Source organism: Paramormyrops kingsleyae, chromosome 18 (genome assembly GCF_048594095.1).
Source record: "Paramormyrops kingsleyae isolate MSU_618 chromosome 18, PKINGS_0.4, whole genome shotgun sequence".
Classification (NCBI taxonomy): domain Eukaryota; kingdom Metazoa; phylum Chordata; class Actinopteri; order Osteoglossiformes; family Mormyridae; genus Paramormyrops; species Paramormyrops kingsleyae.
Genome location: NC_132814.1, coordinates 15,784,434 through 15,807,172, shown reverse-complemented (window position 1 = coordinate 15,807,172; position 22,739 = coordinate 15,784,434). Strand labels below are relative to the sequence as shown.

General features: G+C 48.5%; 2 protein-coding genes across 5 annotated transcripts; one reads left to right on the top strand and one right to left on the bottom strand.

The window, feature by feature from the left end:
• Positions 1-777: 777 nt before the first annotated feature.
• On the bottom strand, positions 778-6,276 carry hinfp (histone H4 transcription factor). Of its 2 annotated transcripts, none has more exons than XM_023816267.2 (10): positions 6,141-6,276; positions 5,622-5,808; positions 4,904-5,133; positions 4,646-4,757; positions 4,396-4,548; positions 3,767-3,844; positions 2,813-2,933; positions 2,551-2,689; positions 2,345-2,469; positions 778-1,515 (listed from the first exon to the last, which is right to left on the bottom strand). In XM_023816267.2, the coding sequence occupies exons 2-10, from the start codon at positions 5,782-5,784 to the stop codon at positions 1,122-1,124; spliced, it is 1,515 nt and encodes a 504-aa protein (XP_023672035.1). In that variant the 5' UTR covers positions 5,785-5,808; positions 6,141-6,276; the 3' UTR covers positions 778-1,121. The 2 variants fall into 2 exon arrangements, with proteins under 2 accessions (XP_023672035.1, XP_023672034.1); XM_023816266.2 differs by having other exon boundaries at positions 5,622-5,793; positions 6,141-6,275.
• A 952-nt stretch (positions 6,277-7,228) lies between these two features.
• c2cd2l (c2cd2 like) lies at positions 7,229-22,739 on the top strand. Of its 3 annotated transcripts, none has more exons than XM_023816296.2 (15): positions 7,229-7,636; positions 8,385-8,766; positions 16,579-16,674; positions 16,825-16,944; positions 17,110-17,220; positions 17,389-17,502; positions 17,811-17,913; positions 17,998-18,130; positions 18,217-18,281; positions 18,894-19,015; positions 19,682-19,853; positions 20,446-20,547; positions 21,093-21,226; positions 22,160-22,409; positions 22,495-22,739. In XM_023816296.2, exons 2-15 carry the CDS (start codon positions 8,422-8,424, stop codon positions 22,719-22,721), a joined length of 2,094 nt encoding a protein of 697 aa, XP_023672064.1. In that variant the 5' UTR covers positions 7,229-7,636; positions 8,385-8,421; the 3' UTR covers positions 22,722-22,739. The 3 variants fall into 3 exon arrangements, with proteins under 3 accessions (XP_023672064.1, XP_023672063.1, XP_023672065.1); XM_023816295.2 differs by having other exon boundaries at positions 8,382-8,766; XM_023816297.2 differs by lacking the exon at positions 7,229-7,636 and adding an exon at positions 7,672-8,298 and having other exon boundaries at positions 8,382-8,766.

Below are 22,739 nucleotides of genomic sequence, written 5' to 3'. Positions count from 1 at the left end.
CAAAGGGTCTCAGGGGACAAGCAACACTTTATATGTTGTGTTTGCACATTATCACATCAGTGTCCTGATCAGGCATCTGTATTGACACCCCAGAAGAGGACCCAAGATGCAGCAGCATCAAATCCCAAGGCCTTCCGATGCCTCAAACTGTATCAGGGCTGGACAGAAGGCCTCAGACAATGCAGCACAAAGGTGAGACGGCAGTCGGACTGCTTGCACTAAGCCAACCACTAACCATGGCCAATCTTTAACGGCTGATTAAAAATACATGCTTATGGAGCTGAACACGCGGAAGAGGGACCCCTAGAGGACAGCAAATGAACTGCATATAAAGGTAGAAGAACCTGTAGATTGTTCTTTACTATGTAGTGCAAACTCAAACCATGACACTGTCTGGTGCATATAAGTCCATTACATGGCAACCTGCTCACTCAGAGTGTGTGCAATCTTAGGGCTTCATTATGCAATGAAAGGCTTTTCCTGTCCTGTCATCCTAAAAGTGGTGAAACCCAACAGCTGACACATATACAGAAGAAAAAAGACAAGCTGACCATAGAGGGGGGTAGAAGCAGGCTGCATCAGACAGCACTTTGCTCATGCACGAAACAAAAAAATGTAATTTCCGACAGACTTGTAAAGCATGAAAATCTTATTTTTAAGTTACTCTGATATACCGGACATGTCTACTTGTTAGTCATAATTTGCAGAAATGAGAGTTTGGCCTGAGGCCAATACACCCCCATTTAAAAATAAGAATCACCACTAGAGGTCAGTATATTATCATGTTGAAAACAGAATTCTTTTTATTGACAATTGAATCGGTCGCACCCCTGGGATTGTGTCAGAGGTCAAAACAGATGTTTCATTTGTTTTTGAGCGTGACCATGGCGACCACGGCAACAGCACCGGACCAATACATTTCACAGAGATGGAAGTCCATGGGAACGATGAACCAATCAGTGGGGCCTCAACCGTTCCCTAAAACCACGATTTGGAGTCGTAGTGATCAGCAGGGACTATTTTTAAACTAAAAGTTGTTTAAATTCAGGTATTTCAGGTGCAGCCCTGTGCCACTTAGCGGCCACGCGGGAGGTGTGTCCAGGAGAGTCACATGTGGGCGTCTACACCACCTCCATGCCCAGCTGCTGAGCCGTGTTCTGGAGCTGCAGCATTACGCTGTCCTCGCTGCTCTCCGGCGCCCCCTGGAGGCCTGGGTCTTGCTGGAGAGCACCATTGCCTCCACCACTCAGGATGTAGTACACGGCGTCAGCCTGCCCGTCGACACAGCCTTCAGAATGCGCATCTGTGCCCGGGCCTGGGCCCGACTCCCCGCCCACGGCCACCCCAGCCTCCCCATCGTCCAGCACGATGCCCTTCAGCTCCCCAACGCCCGCCAGGCCGTCAGAGTCCCCGTCCCGTGCCTCCTGCCGCTCCTTCATCAGCTGCTCGGTCAGCTCCACGCTCTCGTAACGGATCAGCTGCAGCCTCATGAAGCCATCTTCATGCTCCTTGTACCTGCGGTGCAACGTGGGGGCGGGGGGGGCAGGGGGGATGCGGCGGCTGAGATGCAAGGATGTAAAGACTACCCTACTACAAGTAGAGTGACCTAATCCACATCAGGAAGGACACCGAGTTACGACAGGGTTTGTAAACTATCATCTTAACCATTTCAAATAAAAGGACCTGGATTTCACTTAAGCATCGAGTTGTTGCTGTGTGCCGATTGGTCAGTCTCCTATAATCATGCATGTGCCACTACAGTTAATGTGAAACAGCTGGACGAGTCTTATAATCAAGGAAACAGACCAGTCAAAGCACAAGACGAACCAAACAATTTAGCCAAACGTGGGAGCCTTTAAAGTAGTTTGTAAAACCTGATGCAGCTCATAGTTCCCTCCAGACACCCTAATTACAAGTTACGTGTGGTGCCTGGGACTGGAACCCACAACCACTGCATTATTAATACAGTGCCCCACTTGAGCTACAGGATTTTCCTGTCTTTCAAGAAAAGTCCCTGGCATAAGAAAATAGTTCCCATTTCTGGCTATATTCCAAGTATGGAATTCCATAGTTGCAAATTTTACCACAGCTCTGTCAAGCTATGCACATCCACACAGCTCAAAACCAAACCGTGGTTTGGGGGAGTGGAGCCAAGGCCTGATACAGGGCCAACCCCAACTGTTTTCGGGGCCCTAAGAAAAATGTGATTCAATTAGTAGTCATTTGTCATCAGCCTCTCAGAATGGAGAGGAAGATCAGATATGGGGCCCCCTGGTGGCCGCTGGGATCTAAGTAGCCGCCAAGTTTCTTATGCCTTTAGCTGGTCCCGGCCTGACAAACTCACCTGAAACGGGGGTGACCCGAGGGCCACTTGAACTGGTGCTTCTTGCGGAGGTGTGAGGTGAGGTTGTTCCCCCGGGTGAAGCACTGCTCGCACACGTGGCACTTGTAGCGTGGGACGAAGTCACCCTGAAGAGAAATCAGGATGTCATACAGTCGTGTCGACCCCCCCTGGGGGTGCATACCAGTAACTGCACCTCACACCCTCACCTCGTGCACTTTCTTGTAGTGGGACTTGATTGAGTGCAGGGAGCGGGTGGCGTAGTTGCAGTCAGCAAAGTCACAGTGGTAGGCGGGCTCACTGCTGTGCGTGTCCAGGTGTTTGCGCAGGTCAATCAGGTTCTTACAACTGGGGGGCAGCATCGGGAAAGATATGGGATCAGGGTCACGGACCATGAGTTCTTAGCGGCTACCTGGGCCAAAGCCTCGATCTGGGGTCCAAGGTCAGGGGTCACGAGGCCGGAGCCCCTACCTGTACTCGCAGTACTCGCAGCTGTAAGGCTTCTCGTTGCTGTGGCGGAACTTCACATGATTTCGCAGTGAGGAGGGTGATGGGCACGTCATGTCGCACAGAGGGCACTTGTAGTGGTTCACTATAGCAGAGGGGGGAAAGAAAGGGGGAGGGGGGCAGCCAATCAGAGCGCCCACTGCCATTTCGCACACGCTGGTGACTGGCCGGAGTCTGCACGAGTGCTGTGTGATTATGCAGAGTGCATGATTTAGTACAACCACAGCTGAGTTTGAAAGCACAGAAACTACCCCCCCCCCACCCTCCATACTTGTGGCATCGGAAGAGGGCACAAAAACCACGTGGCCTGGTAGATGCACATCCGGATTAGATGTGCTCCAGCAAGACCGGTCAGACAGCCCCCCCCCCAGTCTAAGCTAAAAATAAACAGAGGTACTAATTAAGCAGGACACTAGGGCTATTAGTAATTTTGTGAATGTCTTGGCATTTTGGTTATAATTTGAAATCTCAGCAAACAAGTCAGACAAATTGCTAGGATTTCAAAACACCGGGACAGCATTGTTTCTGAGAATACTGGCAAAATACCGTATACCGTCTTATAATGTCCGGACAGGCACCCAAGCCTACAGGACACGCGCCTGTAAAGGCACTTTTTTTTCCTCACCTTCCACAAACTTCCACAAACACCTATAGCGGCTGCATTATTATTTCCCCGTCTATTTGCCTAGCAATCAAATTAATAACAAAAATTTGGGTCTATGACGTATACCAGCCTACAGAGAGGGGACTCCTTGGCCCATATGTATATGACCATTGTTTCCATACCACCAATCAAATGCCAATAGGAAACACAAAGCAGCAAACCCTCACATGTCTTGCCCTCTAGTTCTGTTTCTGATGCCATCATGGCCACGATACAGAGAGCAGGACCCCCCCGAGCCTGAGGTCAGCACTGACCATGGTTCCTCATGTGGTCCCTCAGCAGCCTCTCAGTGGCGAAACGTTTGGAGCAATGTGAACACTGGAACCTCTGACCTGGAAGGCAAGCAGACCCAACACCCAGATACATGACTCCCGGGCTCGTATCTCCGACCCCGACCCCTCCCCCCATAAAAAAAGGGGGTGCAAAATACTGGGAACTTTCCATGGGAATTAACAGGAATATGCAGGAATTAATGGGAATAAACTGGAAATTTGCAAAACTGCAGGGCAGCCTATAACGGAAAAAAAACACCTTGACAACAATAATAGTGATATTACTGTGTAACCAAGTGCTTGTAATTATGTGTGCATAAAAACACCCCAAAATAAGCATCTGCATCAAAATGCACTGCTTGTAAGTCATATTCTATATTGTATTACTCATACAGATTACTTTCTTTGCCGTATCTGACAGCTTGTGTGGAGTTCCACAGAGTTCAATATTTCCAAAATTCCCATACTTAACTTAGGATGGAAAGTTTCCAGAAATTTTCTGCTCCTTTGCAACCCTACTTCCCATGGAAAGTTTCTAGAAATTTTCCACCCCTTGGCAACCCTAAACAAAAAAATGCTTATGACAAGGCGGCCTGGACGCCACGCCTCACCCTCAATGGCGGTCTGCCGGCGAATATGGTCGAAGAACTTCGTGTTGTTGGCGAACATGCCCCCGCATGTGGGGCATGCCACCACCTTCTCCTGCGTGTGACTGCGCAGGTGCTCCCGCAGTTTGAACCGGCCCCTGAAGGTAGCCTCACAGTCTGCAGCACAGGCGTGAACATACAGATCCCTTCTTAAACTTTTGGGACAGCCTCCGCAATCCTACCGATCCCCACGGCTCTCGGCGGCCGTCCTCACCCTTCCAGCCGCAGTGCAGCACGCTCTCTTCCTTGCCGTCGGACGTCATCTCCGTGCAGAGTCCATGCATTTCCACGTGTCGGTAAAACCACTCAGGGTTCTCCAGCAAGGTCTGAGCCACAAGTACACAGTGAGAACTGGGCACCCAGATCAGACCTCCGGCATCACACAGGGCACCGATATTTACTAAGACAACCAAACTCAGGAATTACACTGGATAAACTGAGGTACGTTGGCATTCCAGGCCGTCCCACTCACCTCGCAGTGCTCCCACTGGCACAGGAAGTTGTCCGAGATGTCGGGCACAATATTGCGATTCTGCAGGCCCAGGGCGCAGGATCCTAGATCAGGATGGCTTTCCAAGACCGCCTGTCCCCACTGCTTCAACTTGGTGTGGTAACAGTGGAAGTAGACATGGCGCAGAAGCTCCCCGGGGCACTCTACTGCACAGAAGCCACATTCACGCCATAGGCAGCTCTGCTCTTCTGCTGCAAGAACAAACAAGAGAACTACCTCACCACTCCAAAGATGCGCAATTTCACCATTTATCAGAAAAGGGCAGATTTCCATGAAATGAAAGAAAAAAAAACCCTGTGCATGTGAATACTACAATTCCACTCTCAAAAACCGAAAAGAAACAACGTGATTTGTGCGTTTTACGACTATTCAGTGACATTCTGCACACATCAGCTATTAAAAAAAAAAACCAGTTCTGAGTACACAACTGAGCTTTTCCATTCAAGTCTGCACACGTATTCATATGTTTATATGTGTTCAAACAGTTAAATTACCTTGTAAACAGTCTGTAGGGTTTGCAAACTACCCCAAAGCTTTTGATGTACCCAATTTTAAGTATATGATAGAATAACATAAATTTGCCGTAGATTTCTTGCCGGAGTGTTTAAGCATGAATGCAACCCTGAGTTTGTCTTAAACGAGGAAAAAAAATGTTTTTAGCGGTAATTCAGGCACTAACCTAGGGCGTCGGGTTCCTCGTCTTCCAGCTGCAGCGCCTTGAGATGCTGTTCCACGTGCTCGCAGAAGTCCTGCATCCTTTTGAAGGACTCCTGACAGGACCCCCATTCGCACGCCAGCTCCACCGACACATTCTCCCGCCGCTGCCGTTTGCTCGGCGCCATCGCTCGGTTCTGCCCGAAAACAAACTAGGCTAAGTTAACGAAATATTACTGTGGCATTCAGCCCCCACAGCGTAAGGTGAGTCTCCGACTAACATGAAAGCGATTACACTATACATTTAAAAAGCTACTCTCTTATAAATACCGCGCTTACAGAAGCCACGTAGCAATTTACTACTGAGATGTGTTTCTGCGAGTAAACATTTTTCTGGCAAAGTGGCCAGCAAACTGCACCTAACGCATGATGATGAATGCTCATGTGACTGAACACTCTTTCAGCGTGGTAGGTATTCCAAAACAACCCATAATAAAATGTACTGATTCCCAGACTTTGTTATAATCAAATATAAAACTAATACCTGTCAAACAACTGTTCTGAAAACCTTAACTTAGCTAGCTAATAACAAACCAAATCAACAACACTATCCACAGCATTTCCTGCTTGGTCTCCCGCACTCTTAGAAATAAACCAATACAACGCGATCCTCAAGTGACTAACCAATGAAAGACCTGATGAGTATAACTGACATAAGTATTGCCCAATAAAAAACATGCATTTGGAAGAATCATTTGAGGCACGCGGTACGTCTGATATTTTGTTCCCTTAACTACGTAGCAGGTTTCTAATAGGTCCCATTGACATTAGTGCATTAAATTAATTAACATACTTCGGTAGGTCAGTTGACATCCAAATTATAATGTTAACCAAATGCAGAAATTTTTATATAAATATAAATCGCTTTAGTTTTCGTTTTTGGTTGGTTATATGAGGTGTCTATATCTAATGTATAAATAAATTAATCCTTAACGATACTCAGAACAACATCGAGTACATAGTTTTGTACTGTAGCATTTTTTTCTTTTTTCGTAGCGGTTGAATGGCATGAAATAAATGCATTTTAAAAGTTAACAGACATATATTTTGTAATGCTAAAGACTAACAACAACAGGCCCTAATAATAATAAACAACTTTCATGAGCCGTTACCTATTTGATATGAAATATAGATTTCATAATACAATGCATGAAAACTTGACGCACATACAACGCATACATAGACTGTGTATTTTCTATACAACTACACATCGAAAGTGAAAACACTAATGTCAACGTTCAAAATGATTTTCCACTTTGACGGTGGTTGTAAAGTTGGTGTAGCCTATCAAAGCTAACGCAAGTCGGATCAAGCCACACAGGTGACAGGCAATCTATTATATCCACTACTTTTATTAACAAAGAATAAGCGAATAATGTCCCAGAACTACAACGTGTGTATAGAGGCATTCGACATGCACTGTTATTTAAAGTCATTTAATTTCACTCCAGATCAGTTGATATCTTAATTTAAACGCTGTGACATAAGTGTGCTCTTACATGCAACGGTATAAGGCGCCCTGTCCCTTTAACTGGGAGCGCTGCATGCACGCTGTTCTCGCTGCGATTTGACAGCCCGTCTGTTGTTGCGCATTACGGACTATGGCGCTGCTGCTGCTGTTACTGCTGCTGGAAGGAGGAGTTCAGTCGCTATTCCGGGACCGCCGCTGACAGGGACGGGCATTGGCGATTGAAGTGCTCGGTGAAGGATAAGAGAAACGAACACAAACCGTGATCATTGCAATCGCCGCTAAATAAATGAGCGGCGGCAGGATGGATACACGCCGGCGATGACTCAGGATAGAAGCGGAAATTAGAAAATAACGTTTAACATGATTACTGACACAATGTAGCCAGCTGGCGTGATTACAAAACAATGTTGCGTGAACGCTAGCCAGTCGTGTTAACTACCACGATTTCACAGCGCTACCACTGGATTAATGGTAGCAAGATACCTGCTATTTCGGAAGGAAATAAAACGGTAATAATTCCTTTCTAGCCCTCTCTATATGGGCTGCAATGCTGTTAAACACAGACGATGATATCGTTTGCGATTGGCATCGAAGGGATTTTAATGCGGGCAAGCGATCTTTGAAAGTGGATGTTACTCCGGCGTAATTGACCCGCCACCTTTACTTAGTCGCCAAAACAAGACGCAGAAATGGAGGATTTGTTTAACGCGATTAGATGTTGATTCGGCCACGGTGGCAGCGCGTTAAACGACAGCGATACAAAACCAAATAATGCGAGACCGGAACCTCCGTATCTCCGGCACGTCGGTCCTGCACTATAATCGGGGGAGTTTTTCGCTCCGCTAATTAAATGGCCAAGGACATACGGAGAAAATGAGATCAAAATTGGTTTAATTGGAATTTAATTATGAAGCCGATATCGTGTTTAGGTGACCACGCGGCGTTAGTTTGTGAGTACAGCGCTGTGTTGCCTCGAATGACTGGAGATAAACCGGGAAAGTCCGCAACTATTCCGAGCTGACTTAAAATGTCAAGTGTCTTGCTAATTTTAATGGTGGGACTATATAGCTGAATAAAATATTGTAGGCCTACATTCTTTTCTCGGGAAATAGAAAATGCTTGAATGGCTGCTTGTTTGGCCCATTTATAGGCTACATACACGTTATATAGGGTATGATACGTACAGGGTAGTATGCAAACGCCACGGTAAAGTTTCTGACATTCAAATAATCAGCTTTCTCCTTTTCCCCACAGCAGAGTACTTCGTTGGAATATATGAAATCCTCCGGCAGTAATGCTTCTACAAGATATTAGTTGGATGATTCTAGTGACTCTGTTCCTCACTTCCCTGCTGATCGTGATTACTTGGCTGATCCAGTATTCACGGACCGTACTGCGCGCCCGGAGTTCGAAACCTGCCGGCCAGAAGCTTCGGGAGAGCCCGTCGTGGGACCAGATCAAGGTCGGGGGCATTTGGGGATCGCTGCAGAAGCTGCGCTTCGGACAGGATGTGGGTGGAGGAGACTCCGGAGCGGCCGAGAAGGGCTTGCTGTCGTCGTTGTTCTCTTTCAGGACGTTCCGGGAAAACTGGCAGCGCGCTTGGGTGCGGGCACTTAACGAGCAAGCCTGCAGACACGGGGTGAGTCTGATTCCCCAATGCTGACCGCTGCTGATCTCAACATTTGTCTCACAAGGGTGTCCGTGTGCATCTGCTGAATACAGTAACGTAGGCGATTGCATAAAGAATCTTATAAACCCGGTATGCTCGATTTTAATACACTGACCTAAACCCTGTTATAAGGGAAACATCAAAATTCTCCTTTCAAAAACGGTCAGCATTATATAGACATTAATGGAATGGTGATTAATTAGGCCTACACATTATAATATTCGCATAAAGTTAGGCTTATTTGACAGAAATCACAGTGCAAGCAATGCCTAGGTGCTGGTTTATTTGATATTTTGATTTGCATCTTTGGTAATTTGGTTATGCCTGCATGCAAAACGGAGAAAATAACCCGTCACGAGTTTAATGGTAACGATATATTGCATTACGTAGGCTGACATGCTTTGCATGGGGATGCAAGTTTGGTTCGCTGCTTGGTCGGCAATTTGGGCCGAGATGCCCGACTGCAGAGAGCCGGAGCCGAAAGGATGGGCAAGACGGTGGGAGCGCACGTAAATATCTCATTAGTCCGGCTGGTGGTGGGGGCGCCGGCGTGCCTCGTGCTCATAACAGACGCTCCTAATTTCTGAACCACTACCCGGCGAATACTTTAAGGGAAGTCAGTTTATAACGTCGCAAAGATAAGAAAAGGCTAAAGCACTTTATTCTAGATGCCGTGGATCAGATTTAGTGCTTGTTGACAGGATGATCCCCCTCTCTCCCACGCCGTTAAAGCGCGCCGTTCGGCCCCCCTACCGTAAGGACCTGTTTTGTAACTCAGGATCGTGCGCTTAATCGGACCCGCAGATAATAGCACTGCTGTACCAACCTCTTGGCCTTTCATTTTTACACTGGCGGTGGCTTTTTTTAAGCGTATCGTAACTATGCATTTGATCTGTGCGTATAAAAGCGGAGCCTAATTATTCCCGGTGGTTAGAAAATAAAGCGCTGAACCCTGGACCCGCACTGTCCTGCATGCCTCTGCGTTTCTGTTATGAACGATGGATAGTTTAAAGACCTTGGCTCTCCATTTCACGCGCGTCCCCGGCCCCAGATAAATGAAGCTCTTCTAGATTGGCATAGTCCTTAATCCTCCATTCCTCAGTTTTACTTGAGGCTTGTTTTCAGTTTTTGATATTTTCTTAGATGCTTGTCAGACATTAGCACTGAGGAGACTAGTATAGCCCCCCCCCCCCAAATGACCCATTTACTGGTGGATATTTTTACATCACTCGAGGGTACAACTGAAGCACCTCCACTGCCTGCTTCCCTGCTGTTTGCAAACCAACAGCTTGTCTCATTGCACAGAAAGGGGGCCAAAGGCTGGGGGTGTGTGACCCCCCCCCCAGATCCAGAGGGCCCTGCATACCAATGAAGTCATGGTAAAAGACCATTGGACTGCTGGGCCGGCCTGTATTGGTGACGATGTTGTTTTATAGCTGGGCGAGATGCACATTCTTTATATGACTAATATGTATACATTACAAAAATAATAGGAGGACCTTATGCTGAAAGTGCTAATGGACTTGCCCAACACAGTATTTCCATCTATGTCTTTCCTTCCAATTTTACGTTAATCCAGCTTCTCGAGGGATTGGTTCAGGTAGTCAAGGGCTTGACAAAAGTCTTATGTAACCTGCATCTCGAATCTGCTTGCATCAGGAAGGGCAGCAACGCAAAAGCACATTTGATGCTACAGGATTTCTGGCTTCATTCCGGGATGATCATGTGAGGGATGCCGCGCAATGGAATGCCGCCGTAACCTCGGTAACGGGTGATGCTTGAACCAGCAGGGTGCGTGGCGACCTGGGAGGCCCTCCGCCGAGTTCTCTGACGCCTTTCCGTGGAATCGGTCCGACTTGAAGATCCGGTCTTGGAATGCTGCTTGACAAACAAAAGCCGATCTGCCCCCTTTTGAATCGTTCCCCTCCCGGCGTGCGCCTGCGTCGCCGTGAAAACAAACACCCCGGCAACGGAGCCGTCTGCCTCCGTCAAATTCCCCCCGCACCGACGTATCCGCGGTTACGCGTGTCGTATTAAGCCATAGCTGGTTGCTGTTCTGAAACAAACAGATCACCTGCACCAGGTGAAGTTACACAGGAGACGCGGTGGAAGAATTATTCAGCTGTTTGTACGGGATGCAAATCCACCTCGTCAGTTTGTGTAGTAATTCATCACATTCCTGCCCTTGTGAGGATTCTGGCCTCCTTGTATTTTTACATCTTATACAAACAGAGAAAAAACTGGTTGTTAAACCAAGTTACAGAGCTGGTTCTTGGAAGCGCTGATGACTTAAAATAAAAATAGTTTTGTCTGTTGATTTCAGGCGTCACGTGAGGCTGTCTTTGGTGGTGGGGGGGGAGGGATGAAACAGCAGATTGACTGCACCATGTGATGGTATTATTAAATGCTCACGTCCACTGCCCTCTGCTTTTTGGGGCTTTTTCTAAATCGGCCTTTGGCGTTTGGCCTGAATTATACTTTAGTTTCCAGTCGTGGCTTCTTGTCGGGTGGGTGGGGTTCCCCTTATTCCCCTGAGCCATGCTGTATTTGTGCTGCAGTCATCTATCCATACATCCATCCATACATCCATCCATACAACCACCTATTCAGGACAGGGTCATGGGGGAGGCAGAGTAGGCAAGGCTGGACTTATGCATGGGCTAATTTGGACTCTAGACCAAGGTCCCAAGTTATGGGGATGGGCAGTTTCTTTCTGGTCATTGCAGCAGCATTTGATGCTGTTGTTTGGGCACCAACAATGACTTTAGATCCCAACTTCAACCCTGGGAATAGGGCATAAAGGGCATGACCACTCTGGATGTAATGGTAGTCTGTCACAAGGCACCAATGCACACAGTCATACACTTGGGCAATTACAGATACCAGTTGGCCTACCCACATTGTCTTGTGTGATATGAAAATTATTTATTAACTCAAGGATCGTTTTTTTAACAAAACATTAGTTGGAAAATACTTTGTCCAGTTAATACAGTCCTCACAATAATTTAACAAAGATCTGTTCTTTTTCCTTCTTGAACCATAAAGCTGGAATAACAAATAAATGTCAGATGTTCGGAATTCCTCTTTGCGCTGTCACTGTTGGTTAAGTGGACGAACCAGTGGCGTTTCCAGGCAACCTGACGCTGCTTCAGTGTCATCAGATGTACACCCTAGGCAGGTGAGCAGCTTTTGTTTTTAACCAACTTGGAGCCCAAAATCACTGTCTGGATGTGTCACACGGTGTAGGGGAGAGCAGGGACAATTATTAAACGGGGTCAGTTGTTGGAAGGCTTACGGTCATCTTCCTACTTAACTTAGATTCCCCCTGACACCACTGATATTTAGCAAACTGGTGCAACTTTACGCAGATGGAAAACATGCCATTTTAACATTTTAGTAAAATGAAAATGAAACAGATTTCAACAGTTGTCCCTGGTTTCCCTTACCATGTCCACTGCGCAGTGTGAAATAGTCTCCCTCTTCAAAATATTCTCCAAAAAGTGGGTTTTGTGTTAATTGATTCAGCGGAGTCCTCTTGTTGGGGCTTAGAGGGAAACGGAAGCATATATGAGGCCACTGTGGATTTATGGTCTGCATAGGTGCCAGCGGCATCCTGCACCGACCCATGCGCTTTTCTGGATGCAATAAATGCGATGCATTCAGAGGCATTTTCGGTTGCGGTGTCCGATAGGCCTTACTTTTCGGAAGATGCCAGCACCCTGCAATATCACGCCTGCCCTCAAGTCATGAGAAAACCGGGTCATGTGATCCTCACTGCCTCCGCAACTATGTTCCCACAGAAGCGTGTGTGACGCCCTCGCTGTTTCCGCAGTGACGGGATTGGCTGAAGCCCTTAATTGCTGTTATTATCTTCTGTGTCATTTGCCGCCCCGTCGGTAAGCTGCTGAGATGTTCGGAGGTGGGGGTGGGGCGCGTGTAACATTGCCACAGCTGTGCGCCTCCCCAGGCCGGGCTGTGATCCGCTCGCACCCCTTGAGAGACTCTCCAGCCGTGTGATCTCAGGATTCGGCAGAGATGTAGCCGCACAGCTGGGACGCGTGTGGCGATGGCGGAATGCGGACGTCCTCGGCACACATTTCCGGCGTGATCTGATGCCCTTGCTTACTCACGCAAGCCAGGATTATATAAAATAATTAAAGCTTGTGTTGCATTACGAAGGCAGGTCCATGAAAATGCTCACCGCTTACAGCTCACCGGCTCACCTCGCTGAGCCGTGGGGACAGAACTGTTCAGTGAACCGGACCTGTTCCGGTTACCGCCGGACCCGACCGCGGCCATCTCTGCACTCTAATTACGGGCTTGCCTCGGGCGCTCGCCAGGTTTCACGTTCGTTTGCAAGACTGTGATTCCAAACAAAAAAGGCCTTGCGGGTACTGTTAGGGACTCCCGCAGGCTGTCTGCTCAAGGAGAGCGTTAGCATTCGGCCATGACGCACGCTGGGTTTGAATGGAGAGGAGGACTCATGCGTGCAGGCTCAAGGTGAGCCGGTGTAAATGTTTTGGTCGTGTTGTTCATGGTAACATCACTCGTCTTTTTTGTCTGTTCACCCACCATCCCCCAGTCCACCTCCATGCCAGAAGCATTCATTTGTACACTCCTCCCACTGCAATATGTTCCAGTTGGTCTCACACGCAAATTGTCAGTTTTTCTTTCGTCAACATAGCGTATGTCACAGGTCATGGTTAACAATATGATCGGTAAACACAAGAATGGAGTGTCAATAGCTCTAACAGGTTTTTGTTAGCCTTCTGGAGGTGGTGGCTAGAGAATGCAGGGGTGGAAGCAAGCGGTTGGTGTTGGTGTAGCATGTAGTACTGTTCTCCAAGCGTGTTATGTCAGTGGTTGGCAGAGCACTTGAAAAGAGGTGTGAGCAGGTCAAACAAATATATAAACAAAACAACCTAGACCATATATGGTCAGTTTTGTTTGCCTTAGCAGCGGGTCCTGGCAGAAAGTGTTTCTTCAGCAGCAAACATTTATATTTTTTGCCACCCTTCCCAAATCCAGTGCCTCTATACAGATGTTCGTTTGTGAAGAATACCCCTCACCAAATTGTGACATAAACATTAAGAGTGTAAGGACTCCTGACAAACAATTATCCAGCTGCCGCTAATGCTGGGTGCCGCCGGGGTGCCTCTGCAGGGGGGGTAACCGTTTGGGGTATCGTTTGCATTCCACTTATGCTTGGCAGGCAGTAACGGGGGTGGGGGAAGTGGTAAGCCCATGGCTGGGTAAGAGCAGTCATGTCAGTTGGGTCGAATCTATCGTTACATTTTTGGGGTGGTGTGAAATCATTTTTTTGTGATCCATACAAATTATGCATAGTGTAAGTAGCTCTGTAAATTACTTGATGCAACATCATTGGAGTTCTTAATTACACCCCCATCCCCCCCCCCCCAGCCCCAGCTCTCCCGAATCGCTCTGATTCCTAAAGACGTTCCGGATGCTCTTGCTCATCCCACTCTATCTCCATGGAGATATCGACGTTAAATGACTGAAGCGTAGCCGGCGGTTTCCTCAAATGCTCGTCACGGTGATCGACGTGGTTCGTGATGGATGCATCGCAGCTTGACGCTGACAGGGAGACGGAGAAAGACCTTCGGCCGCTTAGGTCACTGGCTCTGCCTGCTGAGTAAACAAAGTGGTGGGTTTGTGCTGCTTCCGTGCAAAACACATTGGTGGAGGGGAGTAGGCCCGTCCTATTGGCTAGCTTTGTTGGCCATTGTTTGCCTCATTCTGTTTGCCTTCAGCCTCTCTATACCTATATAACCAGAAATACTATGGTAGGACTGTCCACCGGGAGTCCTGACGTGACAATGTGTGAGAGAACTGACTGGTGGTTAACATCTTGGCTGGTCTCTAATTATGGGGCGTATACAGAGGCGGGGTCACAGGGGTACTGGGCCCAGCTGAAAGCTGATTGGCCCCAGGAGTGCTCCCTCCCCTGTCTCTTATCGATTCAAAACATATCATTGGCTGGTAATAAGGTGATCCCCTCAGTATGAAGGATATCCCTTCTTATTCCCCCAAGCTTATACAGTACCTCTTACAGATACCTGGAGGAGGTATCCCAGATAAAGATCAGCATGGGGCCTAGTCGGTTGTTAGAGAGGCACTGTGATTTCTCTCTGGTGCCGTAAAAGCGACAGGTCACATTGACTGTGGTTCTAACGCCCTGCCGCTCGCAATCACATGGGACAGGAAGAGGGCACCGCTGCACGTTTGCTGACAGGCTGCGGTCGGCCCAGGCACGTGGCTCTGGGTCTGTGGGCTTCTGCGAGCACCACGGATGCATCTGTGCCATCTAATGCATCCTCTGAAGGGTGGGGGGTGAGGGGCATTCATTTCGGAGCACCCGCACTAACTCTGGGGATGCTGAAGAAGTGTTTCGCTGGGGGGGGGTTAGAGAAAGCAGGGAGATATTTCTGGGCTGTCTAATTGCCTGTTTGAGTTTGCTCAGCAGGATGAAAGAAGAATGGGGGAGGGTTTCTGGGCCTCTGACAAATGAAACGTGTCATCTTTTGAATTGGATCCCATGCGAAGGTCCCCCCCCCCCCCCACAGGACTGACCTGCAGTGATACATAGTCCAAGGGAAGCACAAACAACTCCCACATCCCTTCCTTACACATCACACCCAACAGTATCTCATCATTATAGTATGTAGCTGATTATGAAACATAATTATTAGGGTTGGCATGGTGCTCAGGGGGCTGCAATGTTGCCTCACGCCTCCAGGGTGGGGGCTCTGCCTCCAGGGTGGGGGCTCTGCCTCCAGGGTGGGGGCTCTGCATCCTGCCCCAGCTCTGTACGTGGGGAGTCTGCATGTTCTCCCCATGTCACGTGGGTGTCCAGGTACTCTGGTTTCCCTCCACAGTTGAAAGACATGCACTTAGGTTAACTGGCGTCTCTGTGTTGCCTGTAGTGTGTAGTTATGTGTGTGACTGGGTGCCCTGGGATGGTCTGGTATCTGGTCCCATAGCAAAAAAGGCTCCTCGCTGCTCCCCACCACCCTGACCAATTCTTGGAAGATGAATAGATGGATATAATTATTAATATTTTAGCCAGCGGTCAAACACATGAGTAGAATTGAGGGAAATAAGATTTTGATTCAGTGGACTGGCTGTGAGCAAGGTATTGATCGCTTCAGCGAATCACGTGAAGTGCTGCTGATGTCGTTCTGGCACGGGCACTTCCAAACATTCAGGAGGCTCCCCTGTAGCATCTTCCAGCGGCTGGTCAGAATAGATGCGTTTGAAACGTGCCAAGGTCTCAGAGTGCGGCCGTGTTGTGTACTAGGGTAACATGGGGAGATTTACTTCCTCATGTGTTACAGCTTTGGCTTCAGTGCATGAAGGCACGGTATTCAGCAGATGTAAAGGTGCCCAGTTGCTATGAAAGCAGAGATGGGGGGATAAAATGCACGCCTCGCAGCTGAGAGACTGAACCGGTTTGGACTGGCCTGTGGAGACAGAGCTGTCTGTCCACCGGAACGGATTCGACAGCCGTAAACCCTGTTTCTCAGTTCCTGCTCCAAGGAATCTGTACGAATTCCTTGTTTGAACACGTCATGGTCGTAACAGAACATGAGCAATTAACAGGGCTGGGAAAAAAAACGTCCTGCTTTCGTTTAAAAGCAAGAAGACTCTCATCAGCACAAGGCAGAAATTCATTGATGATGACCTTAGGTAAAATGACATAAAAGCGTTCTCTGTTCTCTGCTGGAAGGATCCCCTCTGACCGCTGTTCTGTCGCCTTCGCAGAGCTCAATACAGATCACTTTCAATGACAGCCTGCCACTCGCTACCTCTGCGTCGATCAGTCACGTGACCTGCACTGACCAATCAGCTCGCAGCATGGTGAGTACCGGCGGTAAGATGCCCAGCCGTGTTAGAGGGGGCTGATTTGAAAGGGCCCATTCTCCACAAGACAGATATGAGACAGGGGGCTTTATGCACTATATCTATCGTACTGAAATCCCTGCTTCCCCGATTCCCACCCACCTCCAGGTTTTGCAGTGTAATTGTTCGGTCGACACGGTAACGTTCCCAGTTACCGTCACCCAGCAGTCACCTGCAGCCGTTTCCATGGATACGTATCAGATCACTATAGCGCCGATGCAGGTCCAGGTAATACAAATGAACGGAATTTGCATTGTTGAGTTTGCATCTGGTGGCGTTCATTGCAACGCAACCCAGACAACGAGAACCGAAAGCGGCTCGTGGAGAGAATGTGTTGGTTTTTATGAAATAAAACATCACGGTAATGGAAGGTACGGCCATGCTGTTTCACAGATGGAGGTTTGTCTGGAGGAGGTGGAGGAGGAGGGACTGCTGGTGTCCTGGCATTTCTCCCGGCGGCCCCTGCTCTCCTTAACTGTGTCCCCTCGCAAGATCCAGAGAGAGGTCAGGGCTGAAACCAGTGCTGCAAGGGCTTCTGTCACATCTGATTTTACAGTTGGCTTGCTGTCAGTCTGTTTTTGGCTCTCTGTTGCCCCCTAGCCAGTGTGTGGGGGATGGCAGCCTGGTTCACCAAAGCTATGCTGAGGCTCTCCTCTCCTCTGGCCCCTACAGGGGAATGACAATGAGCCTGACGTGAGCATGATCAGGGACCTGGTGGAGGACACGCTGTTCAGCACCCAGCCTGCCATGACCGTCAACCTGAAAACCTGCGTGTCCAGCTCGCCTGTGAGTGATGGTTGTGGGGGGGGGGTAACATGCCCCATCTGGATTGTGCTAATTCACTGATTCTCAACCTAGTCCTCAGGGACCCCCCACGCCCGCAGAATTTTGCTCCCTCCCAGCTCGCTGCCAGTTAGCAACACCGAATACCTGGTGCAGGTGTGCTGGGGGCTGGTTGAAGCATAAATGTAGACCGTCTTGGGCTCCTCAGGGACTGTGGGGAAATGTATCTTTCCAGAAAGCACCCCATCCTACAGTGTTGGGAAGGTGCAATTCCTTCTAAAGATTAGATGAATTGAATTCCAACTCTTCAGGTCTCAGGGGAGAAACTGATCCGGGGTCCTTCCTCGCCGCCTCGGGGGTCCCCTGGGCGACGGCTGGTGGTCCGGCAGCTCAGAGTGACCAGTGTGCGAAGAGGTGAGGACTGAGCCGCTCACATCCCCCCCCCCCCCTCCAGGAGCAGTGATTAATTGTTAATGGCCATCGCTGCTGTACCCGCAGTAAGCCAGGTCAGCGGTGCCGAACTCTGCTGCGCCCTGGACCTGCACCCGCCGGCCCTGGAGAAGAGGACCCGCTACCTGCCATACCCCTCCAGCCTCTTGGCAGGACTGGACTGGACCGAGGACGTCACACTGTAGGGTACCGCGAGTTCCCAACATTTTGTAAGGCTGTACACAGAAACTAGATCCACTGACCGCTGGTTTATTTTGGGTTTTTCAGGGACCCGGGCCCTGAAACTAAGGAGCTGAGAGTCCGACTGGTGGAGCGCAGCGGCAAAGGGGAACGTAAGATAAGGCTTGTCGTAGGGGGGCGTTGTATTGTGATCAGAAGGTTACCGGTTCAAATACCAAATGAATGATTTAACAGTTGGGCTCTTAAACCATAGTTGCTCCAGTTACCCTACTCTCTCTCAAAAAAAAGAGAAAACAACAATGTACGTCGCTTTGGATTAAAATATCTGCTAAATAAATGAAATGTAAATGTAGTAGACAGGAAGTGTGCACCAAAAACACTGTTTATCCGTGTGTGTCAGTATGGCTGTGTGTGTGTGTGTGTGTGTGTGCGTGCGTGTATACACACCTATACATGCCATGCATTCACATATCTTGAGAATTATCTGCTGTTTTTGTGCATCTAGGGCAGGAGTGGAACTTAGGAATTTTTACTACCAGACTAGTCCAGTAAAGAATGTAGTCCAACATGCAAATTTTTTTTTTTTTTTTTTTTTAAAGAGTCTGCAGGCTCATATTCAGGTTTTTGTAGTCACCCTTCGTCTAACTTACTTGCCTCAGCTTAACATCCAGCCCCGATCTGAGGAGAAAACAGGTACTTGCTAAGTCCTTTATGTTAGATTTCTGAAATTAATATCATTTTCTTAATTCTTTTTAATATGGTAGAGTTTCTTCCTGGCCACGCCTCCTTATCGCTGGACCCGTCCCAAAGGAATCTCATTGGTCGACACATGCTGTCAGTCAGCTCAGAACACGGGCTGTTACCCACTGGCACGGTCTCCTTCGAGGTGGGTGGAAACCAGGCTTCTGAAGACCACACTTTTGCCGTTTGTGCTGCATCATGCAAACACAGGAAGCCTCACTGCTCACAAAAGTGAGACGACCTGTCCCTGCATCCTCTCTATGACCAGCCGCAAAATTTTGTTATATTCTGAATATGTATGTGTTATATATTTTTGTTATATTCGAAGACACTGTCATAAAGTGATAAAAAAAAAATGTGCAGTACTTCCACAGTATTACTCTGGAAATTATGCAAGTGATATAAAATCTCATGTCATTGATGACAGGGTATAATGGCTAAAAATGTCTTCTGGCCTATATATATCTGATTTACTCCATCTTTCCACCATAAATAGCCTTTTAAGCTCCAGCTATCTGTTCTGTTCATTACCAGAGCAGCAAGCTGAAATGCAAATCCTTTAGAAGTCCAATTAGTCCTGATTAATCGTGAAAATAGCCGGACAGGGGTGTATATGGGGGCGGCACAGGGGCACTGGCCGCAGCTGAAAGCTGATTGGCCCCTGAAGTATCCCCTCCCCTGTCACTCGCCGATTCAAAACGTATCATTGGCTAATGTTATGGTCGAATCCCTCTGCATGAATCGTGGCTGGTAATAGGCTGCAATAGCCAACGTCCCAGGGTGACTGTGCTGTCCCCCCCCCCGGCAACAGCTGCTGTTCCAGGAGCAGGCTGACTCCCGGGGAGGGGTCATCTCCATGCCGCCACGGCCCTCAGTGACCCCCACCAAAAAGGTGGAGATGGACCGCACCGTCATGCCAGACGGCACCATTGTCACCACGGTCACCACCATTCAGTCTCGACCCAAGCTGGACCGCAAGCTAGGTGAGACCTCATCACGGAGTTTTCATGTGGTACTTCTCAATCCCTTCTGGACCCTAATTGTATGTAAGCTGTGCATTATACATGCTTAGACACACCACTACAGAGTCCAAGAGCCACCGCCTATATATTTGTATCTACAAATACATTACAATAAATACATTATTATCATGTTTACAAGCCAAAAATGCATTTATTAGTAAAACTACTTCTGCTAATTCGTTTCACGATTTTCATTAATTTTGAATCATGTTATAAGTGTGGAATTTTAAGTAATGTTAGTTAGACTTGAGGATTATAATGGCACATTGATTCAGTATTGTGACCACATTTCATGACGTGTGCTTATAGAAAATTAATGCCCTTCTGACCAATCATATTCGAGAATTCAACAGCGCTGTGGTATAACTAATTTTAAGTGATCAGCAACAATGTGGAGCAATCAGTCATTTAATGAAAGTGTATTATTGAAGAGAATCGGCATGCGGAATGGCTGGAGATCCGGGTGGGAGTAATTCGACACCACTTACTCTAAGTGTGATCCAGGCCGAGTGGGCTGTCGCCCCACTTTCATTCATCTCTCCTTCCTCCCCAGGGGAATCCCCGTCTCGCTCCCCCTCCAAGGTGGAAGTGACAGAGAAAAAGCCCAGCACCCTTCCAGAGGGTTACCAGGACACCATTAGCCCCACCACCAGTAGTAAGTCCAGAAACGATCCCCATAAATCATACTCGTTACTCATTTACCTTGTAGCTTAGTACAGATTTTTTAATTCACCCATTTTATTGATTAAAGACAATTTTGCAGTTTTAGTTACTTACATGGTTGGTATTAAAGCAACTTAAATGGATAAGCTGTAGGCTGTGTGTGGCTTAGTTGATCAGATTACTGTGCTTGTTCCCAGATGGTTGCTGGTTCAAATCCCAGGGTCAGCTGAGTGATGTCACTGTTGGGTGTCCGAGCAGAGATCTTTACCCCCAATTGCTTTCTCAAAAATGTTTACGTAGCTTTAGATAAAAGCATCTACTAAGTAAATAAATAAGCTGAATAAGCTTTAGGTACAACAGCAGGACCTTTTAATGGAATTTGAACCTGCAGAATAGTTAGCCCTTGGGGGGGGGGGGGTCACATCTCAAAAATGGGGTTGAAAACACCCGCTGTCCACGCCAGCTCGAGCAGAACAGGGTGCAGTGATTTTGGCGGGTGGACTAAGACGTGCACGTGTGTGTGTTTCTGATCGACAGCCGACAGTCACCTCTCCAACGGCCTGGACCCCGTGGCCGAGGCGGCCATTCGGCAGCTGACGGAGTCCGCCGGCAAGCCGGTGAAGAAGACGCCCACCAAGAGGAGCACGCTCATCATATCTGGCGTGTCAAAGGTCACCGTCGCCGTGATGTCATAGCCATCTCCCTCGTAGCCAGTTCAGTTGCCGCCGGATTCTAGAAAGCCTCTCCTCTCCCTCTGCAATACCCAGTGGGGAAACCTGAGCAGTAAATACAGAGTAATGTGATTATTAAACTCTCTACAGGGATAGAGTTACTGCTAATGACACTTTCATTCTTAATAACTAACAGCACAGACATCATGCATGACATCCCAAAGAAAATGGGGCCCCAGGAATATACCAGCACACAGGCCTTGAAGTCCACACTGCACCACTTCGTACTGTAATATTACTAATCGCCCCAATTCCCTGTCACTGGAGGTCAATGTTGAACCTGCATAGTAACTAGACCATTGTTTCTCACCGTTTAAGTGTTTCTAAGCAAGTGAAACTATCTTGGTCGCTACACTAATTCATCCAGTTTGTTAGAGTGATTCATTGTTCAGTTTGAGTTACCTGCTACGAATGAGATCAGTGAACAGCAAAATGTGTGTGCAGTTTCCCCCCGCAGTCCAAATACGTGCTGTGGCTAATTAGTTACTAAATTGCCCATAGGTGAGCATGTGTGAGTATGCCCTGCGATGGGCTGGCCCCCCATCCTGGGTCGTTCCCCGCCTTGTGCCCGTAGCTTCCGGGATAGGCTCCAGACCCCCCCCCACCCGACCCAGAAGGATAAGCGATTTGGAAAATGGATGGATTTCGCCCCCTACTGGTGTAAAGAAGCATAAATAAATGAACAAATGAATCTTATTTGTTTTTATTATGAATTCCATTAATAATCAATTCTGATTTTCATCTGTAATAGTGACGCAGTCCTGTAATGCACTATTCAACAAGGCAGGATGGCTCACTGGGATTGGATCGTTAGACAGCCAATAGTGAATAGTGTCTCTGTCTTTCCTGGGTCAATGGTCTGCTGCTCTGCAGGTCCCCCTCGGGGAGGATGAGTCGGCCCTGTCTGTGGGCTACGCAGCAGCCATGGATGCTGCCCTGCAGGGGGAGCACTCTCCCGGCTCTGTGAACCATCACCAGAATGCCGGCAGCCACGGCCCCACGCAGCAGGACACAGACGAGACCACGCCCTCGGACGTATCCGAGCGGCCCTCCGTGGATGACGTGGAGTCCGAGACTGGCTCCACGGGGGCCCTGGAGACCCGCAGCCTCAAAGACCACAAAGGTGCCCGAGCCGGGCCGGTTAGCGCCGAGCATCGGCCCCCGAGGCGGCTACAGACCCACTGATGGTCGTTTTCTCTTCCTCGCAGTGGGCTTCCTGCGCAGCGGCACCAAGCTCCTGTTCCGGCGGCGGCATCGGCAGAAGGACCCCGGCCTCAGCCAATCGCACGAGGACATCTCCAACCTGGGCAATGGCGGCACGGTGCGCAAGAAGTCGGGCAGCTTCTCCCGGCGCCTCATCAAGCGCTTCTCCTTCCGGTCCAAGTCGAAGGGCAAAGCCAGCGCCAACGGAGATGCGAGTACCTCAGAAAACTGAAGAGTCCTTACCGTAAGA

What these genes read in the sequence shown, in the direction of transcription:
- hinfp (XM_023816267.2), bottom strand. Translation starts at nt 5,784, where the DNA reads ATGGCGCCGAGCAAACGGCAGCGGCGGGAGAATGTGTCGGTGGAGCTG. An exon ending in CGAGGAACCCGACGCCCTAG is followed by an intron (nt 5,134 to 5,621) that starts GTTAGTGCCTGA and finishes TTGTTCTTGCAG; the next exon opens with CAGAAGAGCAGAGCTGCCTA. An exon ending in TCGGGTCACCCCCGTTTCAG is followed by an intron (nt 1,516 to 2,344) that starts GTGAGTTTGTCA and finishes GTTGCACCGCAG; the next exon opens with GTACAAGGAGCATGAAGATG.
- c2cd2l (XM_023816296.2), top strand. Translation starts at nt 8,422, where the DNA reads ATGCTTCTACAAGATATTAGTTGGATGATTCTAGTGACTCTGTTCCTC. An exon ending in GCGCAGCGGCAAAGGGGAAC is followed by an intron (nt 18,282 to 18,893) that starts GTAAGATAAGGC and finishes TTAATATGGTAG; the next exon opens with AGTTTCTTCCTGGCCACGCC. An exon ending in TCATATCTGGCGTGTCAAAG is followed by an intron (nt 21,227 to 22,159) that starts GTCACCGTCGCC and finishes GCTGCTCTGCAG; the next exon opens with GTCCCCCTCGGGGAGGATGA.